The sequence below is a fragment of the Lygodium microphyllum genome, chromosome 21 (assembly GCF_053477565.2).
Source record: "Lygodium microphyllum isolate KBCC chromosome 21, Lygodium_microphyllum_v1.1.10, whole genome shotgun sequence".
NCBI lineage: Eukaryota > Viridiplantae > Streptophyta > Polypodiopsida > Schizaeales > Lygodiaceae > Lygodium > Lygodium microphyllum.
This window is the reverse complement of record NC_141155.1, coordinates 89,684,226-89,697,707: the sequence shown is the minus strand read 5'-3', so window position 1 is coordinate 89,697,707 and position 13,482 is coordinate 89,684,226. Positions and strand designations below refer to the sequence as shown.

At 40.3% G+C, this 13,482-nt stretch overlaps 1 protein-coding gene across 1 annotated transcript in view; it reads right to left on the bottom strand.

The window, feature by feature from the left end:
* Positions 1–1,550: 1,550 nt before the first annotated feature.
* The window catches only part of LOC148018260 (uncharacterized), a 286,664-nt gene continuing 274,732 nt past the window's right edge, over positions 1,551–13,482 (bottom strand). The window contains exon 20 of the mRNA XM_087661879.1: positions 1,551–2,590. Coding sequence (XP_087518005.1) covers positions 2,483–2,590 — 108 coding nt within the window. The 3' untranslated portion in view covers positions 1,551–2,482. The remainder of the gene's footprint in view (positions 2,591–13,482) is intronic.

Sequence of the window (13,482 nt, the reverse complement as noted above, 5' to 3'; positions counted from 1 at the left end):
AAAGTAGTGTAAAATTTCATGATTAGTACGATTTCCTTCTTTCTTCCATTTTGTATCTTGGACTTAAAAATCTTTGGATGAATTTGTGCAACTAATTTACTTTATGGTCTAAAAGAAACAAGGACATTGTTTGGGTCAACAAACTTGGATGAGTTATGACCATGTTATTACTCCAAAGTGTATGTGTGGAGATGCTCTTCTAGATATCAAGAAATACACTATGGCTCTTTGATTAGCTCTTAAAGAAGGCCCATTTAAAGTTACCCTCTTGGATTGTTATCGCGAAAGACTTCATTGACTGGATGCTTCTTATAGCAATACACACATTAGGACATTTTGGTGGGCATAGTTTGAGTTCTACTCAAAGAAATAAATACCCTAAGTTTCATCATCACATGATGTCTTGTCAGCAATACATGTCACTCGCTACAGACTTGGACAAAATGGTAATGCCTTACTCATTTAAGTGTTAGCTATTTCTAAATTGCTACATTGGCCAACTAAATCATTGTTCAAAAATAAGGTGAACAAAATTATATAGATGTGTCTAAAGACAATGGGAGATTGTACTATACCTCACTAGTTAAGATTTTATTCTTCTCAATGTTAGTGATGAGACTTCCACATGCCTAGAAATCACAAGCTAGCATGGCCTAGAGTAGAGAAGGAAATTGGGCAATGTATTTCCCTTCTTGATTTTGAGAAGGTGAATCCTTTTTGAGACTAGACTTATGCAAAGGATTTCACAGTTTTCAATAAATGCAATGTATCAGAAGATGAAAGATGACAAAAGTTGGGTTATTGAAAGAGCAAATAAGGTACAAAGATGGATGGCATGATAGATTGCTACTTCAATTATGAAAGCAAAAGATTCGATATTCAAGGCAATATAGTGTGGTGATGCAAGATTGTTGGTTTCCATTGTGTACTTTGCACTACATGTGTGGAAAGATCTCATCTTTTTGTTTCTTACTTGGCTGCTAGACAGATTTGGATTTTAATTTTAGAAGTTTGGACTTCATGACATCCCAAATAATTACTAATTGTGCATTGGTCTTGGGAAGAATACCCCAAATCAACACATTGCAATAATGACGTTCTCATTTGTTTCATTTTTGTGTTGGATTGGTCTTTGGCACATTTGACACAGTAGAAATGCTTTTATATTCAACTCTACCTTGAAATTCATGGTCATGTTGGCCACTTAGAGGCTTATTGTTGTGGAAGATGGTTTCTATGATACCAATGGGGACTTTCGTCTGCAATGTGGCTGCTCTGGGGTTTGAGATTATTTCTCCTCATACATGATGGTGCAAGTTACTCTTACTGTTCAAAGGTTTCAACAAGTTTTTTCTTACCTGTCACACATTTGACTGTTTTGGGGTTTCATGTTTTCCACTACTCACTATTGCTTTTGCATGCTGGCCAGCCAGCCTTTTGAACATCCGAGTATTCTTAATTTCAGCAAACTAGACACAGAAAAAGAGAGAGAGAGAGAAAAAAGAACGATAGATACATTTGAGACAGTGGGAACTATCATGTGTTGTGAATCAAAAAGGAAATGACAATGAAAACATCTAGCTGATGGTGGAACTGATAATGAAAAGCTGTGGAAAGAACAATCTTGCAGAAAAAAGAAGTGATCACCAAGGGATTGTGAAGCTCTTTGTATGAATCCTAACACAGCCATTAAAAATCCAGTGCATTATCTGAATTGGCATCAATTCAACTTTCAGAACCCAAGTCACATCAATGCCCATACTAGACCATGTTGAATGTCCATGTAAGGCAAAACCATATATCCAGGTGGCAGGCATTATTTCCTGCTCTCTCTCTTTCCCCCCCAAAGGAACTCTCCTTTGAATTTACCTCAGCTATGAAAGGTAAAGAAGTTACAAGAGAATCCGCTCCAAAACTCTTTGATGACAGGGAAAGAAGAGTCTCCCCAGCTGGCCACACTCAAGGGAGAAAAGTCTTGCATCATGGCCTCAAGAAAATCCGGTTAGGAATGTCTGTGATATCCCAGGTGATGTAAGGTTAAGCCCGAGAACAATAGCGAGTCGCCAAAAAATGCCTCCAGTCTCCCTGTCTACTGTCAGAATCTTCTTCAGCCAGTAAGACAATCAAGAGTGACTTTTCTTCTTTTTGAGGAAGAATATCACATCACTGAACGCTGTAAAAGGGTTTCACAAATTTGTAGTTTTATAAGACATACAGAGTTATAATGCTTGAATGAATGCTAGTAAAAGAGACGCCCCCCCTGTGGGTGTTTGGGTGTGTCTCTCTTTTCTCACAAGAAAAAAAAGAAGTAAATGTTAGTATACTTTATTAGCGAACATAGACTCTCTAAAAGGAAATCTAGATAACAAGTAGCAATTGGCCAACATACTGGTTCAGGGTTACCTTCAGAGAACTATGTAAGTGCATTGATGCTGCTTTCCATGGTTACACAAAGATAATAGGCTTTAATACTGGGGCCTGATTATGCATCATCTTTGATGTTATAGTTCCGTACTTTTGGCCTGGTTGATTGCAGTTCCTCATGCCTTTTGAAAAGGGACCTTAGGTGTGCTTGCTGGCTTGAAGTCCCCTTCAGTAAAATCACAAGACTAACCACTTTAGTCTTGAAATTTGTCATTTCACAACTGTAGCTCATTTAAGCCATTAGGACTAAAGTTTGGTCTGTACAACATTGGCAATTAAGAATGAGGAATGAGTTTTAAGTGCTGCTCCACCAAGTACTAGCTTTAGTAAACTTGAACAAGCACCTTACTTTGACTGGCTTTTAAGGTGATCCAGTGTCCGAAGTCCTTGAAAAGGCATGACACGCATTTATCATCAATATAAAGACTATGTCTACTATCTTCATGGTATTCTCAAATGTTTCTGGGTCTGATTCAATATCATCCATTAGGCTATATCAAATACATAAGGTTTAGATTGTCTGGTTCTTAGTACTTGTATTGATAATATCTCATGATGGGTTGTCTAGTTATCTTCAGTATCATTTCGAAAACACATGCAATTATCAAGATATGAATTCAAATAGTTGTGAGGTATTAATAACATCTCATGTTCAATTGTTGGGTTATTTTCACTATCATTTAGTAGACACATGCAACAATTTAAAAACATGGCTGATTTGCTTGGTTAAGGAAAGAATGCTGCACTGAGTTTTATGCTGTATTGTTATTTGCAACTTGAATTGGCAAACTGGCCAATCTTTCCTGCTGCAAGTGTGCTTCATAGATAACTACCAGTATACTAATTGAGAGGTCCTCCCATACTAGGGACACCCAATTCGCATCTCTTCTTGACCCAGTACATTTTCATGGAAATGATGGGTACTTAGAAAGCATTTATTGTCCTTTCTTTACCTCCCTATAGCAATATTCATCCTGCTTGTAGCTCAGCACAGGCTAGAAGACTATATTTTCCTCTAAAGCGTGCCCTTGCTTTTACCTTAGAGGTTCTGTGACCTACTTGTGTACTCTCTTCTCATATTATTATTTCACCCAAGAAAGCAGCCATAGCCAGATCTTGTAGGTCCCTTGTGCTTTCATGACTGATGTCTTAAGAAATGAGTGCTGTAAGAACATCACTAAGACATGAACTTTTGGACATGCAAGTTAGTACTGACACCTCACCAGAAAAGGCATTGATCAAAAAGGTTTTCTTAAGCTTATAGTCATTTGCATGCCACTTCTCAGACCTGGCTAATGCTTGAATTTTGTCTTTATAGTTTGTGAGCATCTGCTGCCTTTTTTCCAACTGGAAGTACTCAATGAGACATCTCAAAAGAAAAAAATCTGTTTTACAAGTACAAATTTGTTTCTTTTGAGATGTCTCATCGAGTGCTGATCTTCTCCCTCGGGAGGATTTGGTACCTTGACATATGGCAATCTCCACTATTCAATTGCCATGACTTTGTATCTTTTTCTACATGATGGCCTGGAGCCATCTTGTAATCTTGTAATCTTGTAATCTTGGTACTTTTTTCGTAATTAATACAATTACCTGTTATGAAAAAAAAACTGTTTTATAAGGAATTTTGTTTTCCCATATTTTACAAAAATTTGTGTCACCATTTTCATGGCTTACTGATATGCCAAATCGCATTTGCATGCTGGTCCACCCACGGATAGGGTTAAAATATGCCTGTAAATCTGAAGGGAAGACATTCCATGCAAAGCAAGTGCATGCCAGTAGTGTTGCTTTTGACTTTCCAATCCTTAGCCTGGGACAGACTGATAAGGATGCAATGCAAAAATTTAAAGGGAAGACATTTATGCAAAGCAAGGGCACAGACAATAGTGTCACTTTTGACTTTCCAATCCATAAGTGTGTTCAATACATTGAGTTGAGCGACATGCTAATAATGCTGCAACAAATTCCTAATCTATATATGCACAGGGTGCATTCCAAGCACACATCTTTGTCAGGCATGTGGAAATGAAAGCATATGTTCATGATCAATGTATCTTAGGGTTATCATGTTATTGAGTGGCTAGACAGTTCTTTCACGTGGAATATTAAGGTTTATTGCTACCATTGTCAATAAGTTCTTCCTAGTGTCCCTATTGAGTCTAGTGAGGAGGGAGGCATTATGCTAGTGACACATCTCCTATCACTGTTAGGTTTTGATTACCATAAATATGAGTAGCTGGATCAATATAGTGTGGCATATCGATGAGACTCTAGTTTATACTCTCTACTTTGTTGGAGCTTCTAGAGGACTAGCCAAGTATGCGAGCATTGGGGTTGTCCTAAAAGATCCCCATCAGCGAGTCATTAAGAAGATGGGTGTGGGTGTTTTATCTAGGGGCCAGTTTCACTAACAATATGTTAGAATATAAGGACTTGTTGATTTAGAGGTAACAAAAGAGTGTTTCTCATTACTATGCAACCAACCTTCCTTCAATGGATAGGTGGTAATTCCTTGATTACAACTTAATTACAACACTAATTATTTATTGTAAAACTAAAAAATACAAATTTATCTACTAATCTTTGGATAATGGACATCCAGTTGGCCCCAAAATTGGTGCCCCTTTCGGTATTTCTTTAGCTTTATTGAAGTAGAAGTTGATTTACAATGGGATTCTCCCAATCCCCTTTGCAATCCGAACACCCCTTGCTATCCAAAGTGACCAACAAGTCTTCAATCTAATTTGCCCCTTGATTTGGGCAACTGATTAGCCTTCAGCCACTTTGAGAAGAGTGGAAATGCCCCAAATTTGATGGCTGGTTGGTCCTCCAACTGATTTCAGCCCTAAATAATTCAAGTCTTGGAGTATTAAAGTTTGGCACGCTTCCTAAGAATCCTAAATCCTAGTTTCTGCTATTAGGGTTTACAGTAGAGAAATTTAAAACTCCTAAGCCTCCAAGGATCCAAATGCTGAGATCTTCGAAGCAAGGTTGTAAAATGGTTGGGGGATGAGAGAGAATGCTGAGAAGAGAGAAAATTCAGAGTTTTGTTGCGAGATATGACTAAAAAATCAATAAAATGCAGCTATACCCTGTCCCAATAGCAATAAATGCTCTTTCCTGCATCTAGAGACCCAAGATCTGTTGATGGCTTTAGCCTGGGGCTGTCACCCCCAGTTGCCTAAGATCTCATGCAACTATCAGTTGCTCCAAATCTACAAACACATGCTGATAACGGCTGAAACTTAGCTCACAATGGCTGCTCCAGTTCCTCATGATGCGTTCCCAACAAGAATGAATGATTTTTTTCGTAAAGATAAATGAATTAGGTAGTGAATATTTACATTAGACCATCATGTCAACATGCTCTCTGTATCTCTTACTTTCTATTACATCAGACCATCAGGTCAGCATACTTTGTCTCTCTCACTCTCTCTATAACTAATATTTACATGAGGCCTATAGGCTCTCAAAACAACCAAAACAACCTATTACATGAACAATACTAATAGATCACATAGAAGGAACAACTAGAGTAGAGCAAACAATCGCTAGCCAGGGAGTTGCAATATCCGGAAGAACCAGGCCCGTTGACATCATAGAAGAGATTTTCCATAGCACTATTCCATGCACACAGGTCACATGCCCATGGATGCCCGATGCTGAATAAAAAATAAAGGCATTGCGAGTATGCCATATATGCCACAGGGTTGTCCATCTAAGGAAATGAAATAGACAGGAACAATCTGAACTCAACAAGAATGAATGATTCTCTCTCTCTCTCTCTTTTTTTTTCCGTAATGGATGTTATATTTATAAAGTACTAAATGACAAAAGAGTTACAAAAGTCATAGCAAAGTCAGAGTGCCGAATGAGATCTATCTGCCAATGCAAGAGACCTTTAAGCCTAGCAATATGTCCCTGAACATTAGAGGCTGAATAAAAAAGAAAAGCATTCCGAATGGTCCAATTGTGCCAACAACCCCAGTATCTAAGAAAGTGAAACAAGATCTTCATATGCAACTGTGCCCGTGTGGGGTATTTGGGCCGCACAAAAACCCAATCAAAAGGGCTTTGCGAGAAACCAACCACTGCTCGTCAAACCGCTGACAAGAGTGACCAGATTTTCTTAACGAGAGGGCAAGAAATAAATCGATGACGGGCTGATTCCACACTGGTGGTGCAAAAGAAACAATTACCGTTGGAGATTCGACGCTTGGAAAGGGCTGAAGCAAGAGGAAGACCACCAATTATCACCCTCCAAAGAAAGACCTTGCATTTGAAAGGTGTCTTGTTCAACCAGCCCTCCATCACAGTTACCTTCCACCATGACTGAGATTTACGCAATCCCCATACAGTATTATCTTTAGTAACCAGCCATTGATGATTTTTAATCAGAAGATGATACACCTGGTTAGCTAAGGCCTTTTTCAAATTCAGCCGGCCTGCAAGGTCCCAGTCCTGCCAGGGACGATCCGAAGCAAGGGCAAGAAAGGGTTGTCTGCTCTAGAGCACCATCAAAAGCTGTCCCCATAAATCACGGTATCCACGAGGGATCGTGAAAAGCCTCCTGACTGTACGAAACGATATCAACACATTGCGACTGGCAAGGGTGGCATCTGCAATTGAAGTCAAGCCCAAACGTGCCATGCGGTTAATTTTTGGTATGAGCTCATGTTTGCCTTCCCAAGAAAGTAATCGCGAGGCTGCCAACAATTCCAGTTGAAAAGAGTTAGTAGCTAAGGGGTCCTCTGCTGGATGCCACTGAGCCTTCTGGAGAACCAATTTCCAGGAACATACCAAATGAGCAAGTAGGGTTGATGAAGGGCTAGAAAACCGAGAGTTTGCATTAAGAACATGCCACCAGGAGCTCTGAATTTGGGTATTACCATGCACAAGCCCATGATCCTCAAGAAAATAACGGGCTATAAAGACCCACGGGTGATGATCCAAGCACGTGGCACGAAAAAGAGACCAATGGAGTGCTAGCATATGAGTTTCGGCATCCAAAATAGCCCCACCACCCATGCGTTTGAGGGTACATGCATGCGACCAAGAAATCCATGAAATGCATGCATGCAAGGAGTCCTTCCATAACATGAAACGAATGTACTGAGTAAGAGCATTCAATGTAGTAGTAGTCCAGGGCAGCAATGGCAAGAAATATGTGAGCATTGGCAACATAATTGTCTGAGCCACTTTGAGGCGAACATGGAAGGGCCAAGCCTGTGACTTCCAATACAGAAACTTAGCTGCTAGTTTTTGTGAAATCCACTCTAGTAGTTGCTTTGGCCGAACATCAATACCCAAAGGGTACCCAAGTTGCCTGACATCAAAGCATTGATATGAAGACCAGAAGCATGACCAAAGAGAGTCCAAACATCTAATGCTTTGAGAAGATTATCCTTGTCTGCACGCAAAATCATAAAGCTGTCATCAGCCAAGGATTGACTAATGAAGTGCTGTCCAAAAGGAAAAAACAATCCAGCTAACTGAGTAGAAGCTGCCATATGAGATAACATCGAAAGAACTGGATGAGTCACAAGGGCAAAAAAGAGAGGACTCAAAGGGCAACCTTGTCTCACAGAGCGTGCAAGGACAAATAGCTTGGTAACACCACCATTCAGCATAACTCGCGAAGAAGCCGCATCACTAATGGTGTAGATCAAACGAGACATCCGAGTACCAAAGCCCATAATAGACATAAGTTCTGCAATGAAAGACCAGTCTAAATAATCAAAAGCCTTTTCCAGGTCCAATTGAATCAATACCACCTCCTGATTAGAGTACCTTGCATAGTCAATAGCCATTTGCACATTTAAGAAATTATGTAGAATGTTTCGGCCCTTAACGAAACCATATTGAAGAGGATGCACAATGGCAGGAAGATGCTTATGGAGCCGATTCGCATATAACCCTGAAAGATTGAATGCTTCAAATAAGACGAGTTGAAATGCAAGGGGAGTCTATCCAGAAATTGCTTAAAAGGTGCAATGGGTTGTACAAGCATCTCAAACTGTAGAGGAAAATGGCCCGACAAGGCATATTGCTGCAACACTTTCATTTCCAGCATCTCAGGAAGAAAAGCATCATCCTGCATGATGTACATGCGGTCCAACCGCGACCATGTAGTTATATATTGTGCAGAATGAAAAGTAAACCCTGTAGAAGAAGGGTGTAGCTATGACTAGAGATCTTGCTCAAGTATGGCAAGAGCAAATGCATTCCACACACGGCTTTCCGGAGCGTCCATCACCGAATGCTCTGATGTGGATTGTGAAGGATCAACACACATATTAAAATCCCCCATAAAAAAACTCCGTCTACCAAGTGACAAGGAGGTCTGCAAAGTATTCCAAAGATCCTGGCGAGATAAAGGGTCATTTGGAGCACAGAGCCCAAGTAACCATAAGATCTCTCCTTCAAATAAAACTTCAATCACCACAAAACGACCATGTACGTCATTTTTAATAAGAACAGGTTGATATTTCTCATGTACAATCATAAGTACACCAGAATAATGCATGACATGTGTCTTTGTATAAAACAAGTGAAACCCATGGCAATCCACAACTTTTCTTGCTTCACCGTGACTCTTGTGCTGAATAGCACACAAGACATCCCACTGATTCTCATGCAATAAACTCCACATGGCATGTTGCTTATTGCGAGAACAAATGCCTCGCACATTCCACGTGGCTATCTTCATGTATATTCAAAAAAGAAAATCAGGAATGAGGCAAAGCTTGCCTCGATTTAACCTTTTCTGCTAGAATGTCAAGGACTCCCTTATCCAAAAAATTAGCTAACACGGCAAAAGAGTTCTGACGGCTAGATTTAGAGGTAGACAGTATATCCACTGTCTTGGGGATGGAACGGGGATAACGACGATCCCATGGGGTAATCATGTTACCTCTAGCATCAAAAGCCAACTTAGCAGGTGGGCCCTTTGGACCGTCCGTATGTACTTTCCTAGTAGGTTGATTCCGAGGAGCAGAAGAAACCATAGCATGAGCAGTGTGCTCTGAAGACAACATTTCTTTCCTGCGCATATAAGTATGCAAGGAATCTTGTGAAGCATTAGCCACAGTATCCGCCATGCCAGCATCAAACCTTTTACCTTTTTTTGCATGTACATCTACCTAGTCATTGCCGCGGGAATCCAAACCCGAAACATGTTGTTTACCTTTATCCAAAACTTTGGGTGGCTGGGTTGCATCCTACGGCGGAGCATCAAGCACCATATCTTCCATGGGCAACAAAACATGCTCAGCATCTAAAGTCGGTTGCTTTCTTGGGCATTCGGCCATAAAATGCCTCAATTTTCCACACGAGAAACAATGCCCTGCAAAGTTAACCCATTTCAAATGAAAGTGCAACGGATGCATGCCAGAGCAATTAAGACACAACCAAGCAGGCCTTTTCCAAGCAGTGTCCCATAACATACACAAACGGTTACGATTCATGGCCCTTAGGCTCGGGGGGACCAGAATAGTGCCCACAACGGCCATGGCATCCTTTCACAGTGGCCAATAGACAGCCGGACAGTTTTCCACTTCAACCCATACCGGGCATTCACGTTGAAGCAGGCGCTGAAAATGAAAATCAGCCATTGGGCGCCATGGCACAACATGAACCAAACGGCGATCAAAGAACAATGGCAGTTTAGACAGCAGATCAGCACGATTCTTCTCAGATTTCAACGGCATCTCATAAAAGCCTCGGGGCCCAACAAAAATCTCTTCAACACACTCCCCTTGTAGTAGAGCTTGCAGCCATTGGCGAATGTGGGAAAGCACTGGAATCCTACCAGTGAAGAAGAGTATAACAGCACGTTCATAAAACACTGAGGAGTGCAAGACATTTTTCTTGTCCACAGTGGCTTCTAGAACATCTTCAGTTTCAGAGTCAAAAAACGCTTCATGATTATGTTGAATATAATCGCCAAGCAGAGTGTTGGCAAACTCCAACAAATGCTCCCAGTCAACATCCTGAGAATCCACAGAATCAAAAGCAACCTGAGCATAAGAACGTTCCTGATGATCCATTGTCTCTTCCGAAGTATGCTTGGTACGTTTGCCCGTAGGCTGGAAGTCAGGACCAGGGGGCATCTCCTCTGTACAAGGAACCATATCCTGTAAACGCCCCGAACAACGTAGTATGCTTAACAATTATGATATTCGCTTGTTTTCGAGATTTAATATAAAAGAGAATGAACACGTAAAGCTAAAAATGAAAATTACTCACAAAATTACAGCCATGAAAATGTAAAAGTAATGGAGACAAGATTGAGGGTTGAAGATGGGCAACCCCCCCCGAAGGAATGTATTTCTGCTCAACCCAAGTCCCTTAGGGAAGAGCTCAGTTACAATCAACCTGAGAGTGAGAAGAAGTAATTCTCACTCTCACAAGATCATGCAAAGATGTACAAACACACATGCATTATCTATTATGCAATGATAAGAACTGATTTCTTTACAGTATGAGAGAAGAAAAAGGGGAATTCAGCCTTTCTCCATCGTTGATCAGCAGTACATGGATAGAGCTTGCTTCTTGTAGCTAAAATGGAAGAAAGAGCTCAAGAAGGAGGTGCTGTAATGAATTTACAGGCTTGCTATCTTGTAAAACAACAGTGATAGAAGAGGGAATATGGAGGAATTTGATAATGGAGAAGTGGGGGATGATGATGGGGATGGATGGGGCCAGTTTCTGGCTATCTGTGGGTGCTGTTCATGAGTTTATAGCAAAGAAAAATGATGATCAATGAAGAAAAACGAGCTCTTATTTATAGGAGAGGGGAGAGCTAGTACAAAAGGGGAAAGTGGAGTAGCACAAGACAAGTGTCCAGCCACATGTCATGAGATGTGACAAGTGGTGGGACACTTGGAAACTTGTGTGACAAGTGTCTTGACACTTGTCTCTTCTCTATGGCCTTCCTTTTTGGGTTGAATACTGTCAAGAATAGAAACAACCAAATTTAGTAAGCACAGTCAGAGTACAGAACTTACTATTTTTAGAATGACATCCCTATTTTTTAGGACTAGCATTTTTAGGCTAATTCGAGGCTCCTAAAATTTAGGGACCTCCTAAAATTTAGGGATCTCCTAAAATTTAGGGACCCCCCCAATATGGGTATCATATAAAAGCTTTTTCCGTGTACATCGCAAAAATGGTATCCGAATCTTCATGTGACTTTCCTATGCAAAGAAATGTGCATTTCAAGCTTTCAGCCCATACATGCACATTATACAAGCATTTCATGATCATGCCATCTTGTTGATTGTAACTGTCTGTTTTGGTGGATCTAGCCCACACTTCAAGGCATCAATCCTTTCTGTGTGCGAGTCTAACTCTGATATGCGTGAGTTCTAGTCACAGGCGCCCAATCGGGTCAGATAGGTGGAAGTGTGAACTATCTTTTCTCTAACCCACCGTGTGGGTCCACCATAACCTGTGACCACTCATCAGTGGCCAACTCCAATGCACTTTTCTTTATATCTAATTAGTGCAAAGGAAATAAATTTAATAAATCATTATATAGACAAATTAATGAGAAAGGATACAAATTCTGTTTCTATAGAGTTGTGACAGCCCTCTGGCTTTTATTCAGCTGTCCTCAGCTGAAAAGCTTCTTGATATTGCTGTAGAATATCTGGGTAATCCTTCATGAATTTTTCATCTACCCACTGTGCATCTGTTGTGGGTAGATTCTTGAATTTTAGCAAGAATTTTCGTGTCACAAGGCCACTTCTCGTGGTTCGATCCTTGAGAAACAAAATCTTTTCAGGTTCCAAGAGTTGCTCTGTTTCTTCAACTTCTGGGGGATCTTCGGTAATGGGTTCCTTTGGTTCTGGTCCTATGTAAGGTTTTAGCAAACTTACATGAAAAGCATTGTGTATTTTCCAATGAGTAGGAAGCTCAAGTCGATAAGAAACTTCATTTATTTTCTCAATCACTTTGAAGGGTCCAAAGTATCTACTGGAGAGCTTTGGAAAAGATGAATTTTGACCAGAACCTTGTTTGAGCCTGCTTTTATCAAACTTTAGCAAGACATATTGACATTTTTCAAAAGCCAAAGGTCTTCTTCGTTTATCTGCTTGCTTCTTTTGTCGCTCTTGGGCAACTTTGATAGTGGCTCGAACTTGATCCATTGCGGTTTTTAAATCTGAAGCAAACTCATCAGCAGCAAAAATCTTATCTTTAGTGCGAATAATTGGAGGAGGAATCACTTTACCTTGTACTATTTCATTTGGAGCTTTCCCTGTGGATGAGTGCACTGTATTGTTGTAAGCAAACTCCAATAATGGAAGATATTTCTCCCATTGTGACTTATGTTCACTAACATAAGCTTTCAACATATCCAAAAGAGTGAGATTCATCACCTCTGTTTGGCCGTCAGTTTGAGGATGAAAAGCTGAGGAGAACTTTAAAGTGGTTTCCAAATTCTCAAATAAAGCACGCCAAAAGTTACTTGTGAATTTGGAGTCTCTATCTGAAATGATCTCAGAAGGCATACCATGTAATTTGAAGATATGTTGAATGAAAAGTCTTGCAGCTTGTGCGGATTTCAATGTTTTATGACATGGAATAAAATGTGATTGTTTGCTAAATCTATCAATTATGACCCAAATCATATCATGACCTTGAGGTGTTCTTGGAATACCTGAGATGAAATCCATTGTGATAGATTCCCATGGATCTTTGGGCACTGGAAGAGGTTGCAACAATCCTGGAATCTTCTGCCTATCATATTTGGATTTTTGGCATACCAGACAAGCCTCGATGAAGTTATATGTATCTTTTCGTAATGTTGGCCAATAAAAGGAGTGCTCAATTGCACTTAGAGTGGCTGCCCTCCCTCTATGCCCTGCATAAGGGGGTTCATGACTTTCTTTAAGCACCTTTTGTCGAACAGGAAGAGTGACACAAAGGCGATTGTTCATGAGAAGGTAACCGTCTTTGATGGAATAATCTGGATGAGAACCTCCTTGCTGTAAATTTGACCAAACTGCTGCAAAATCAGTATCTTCATCATAAGTATTCTTCATCGTTTGA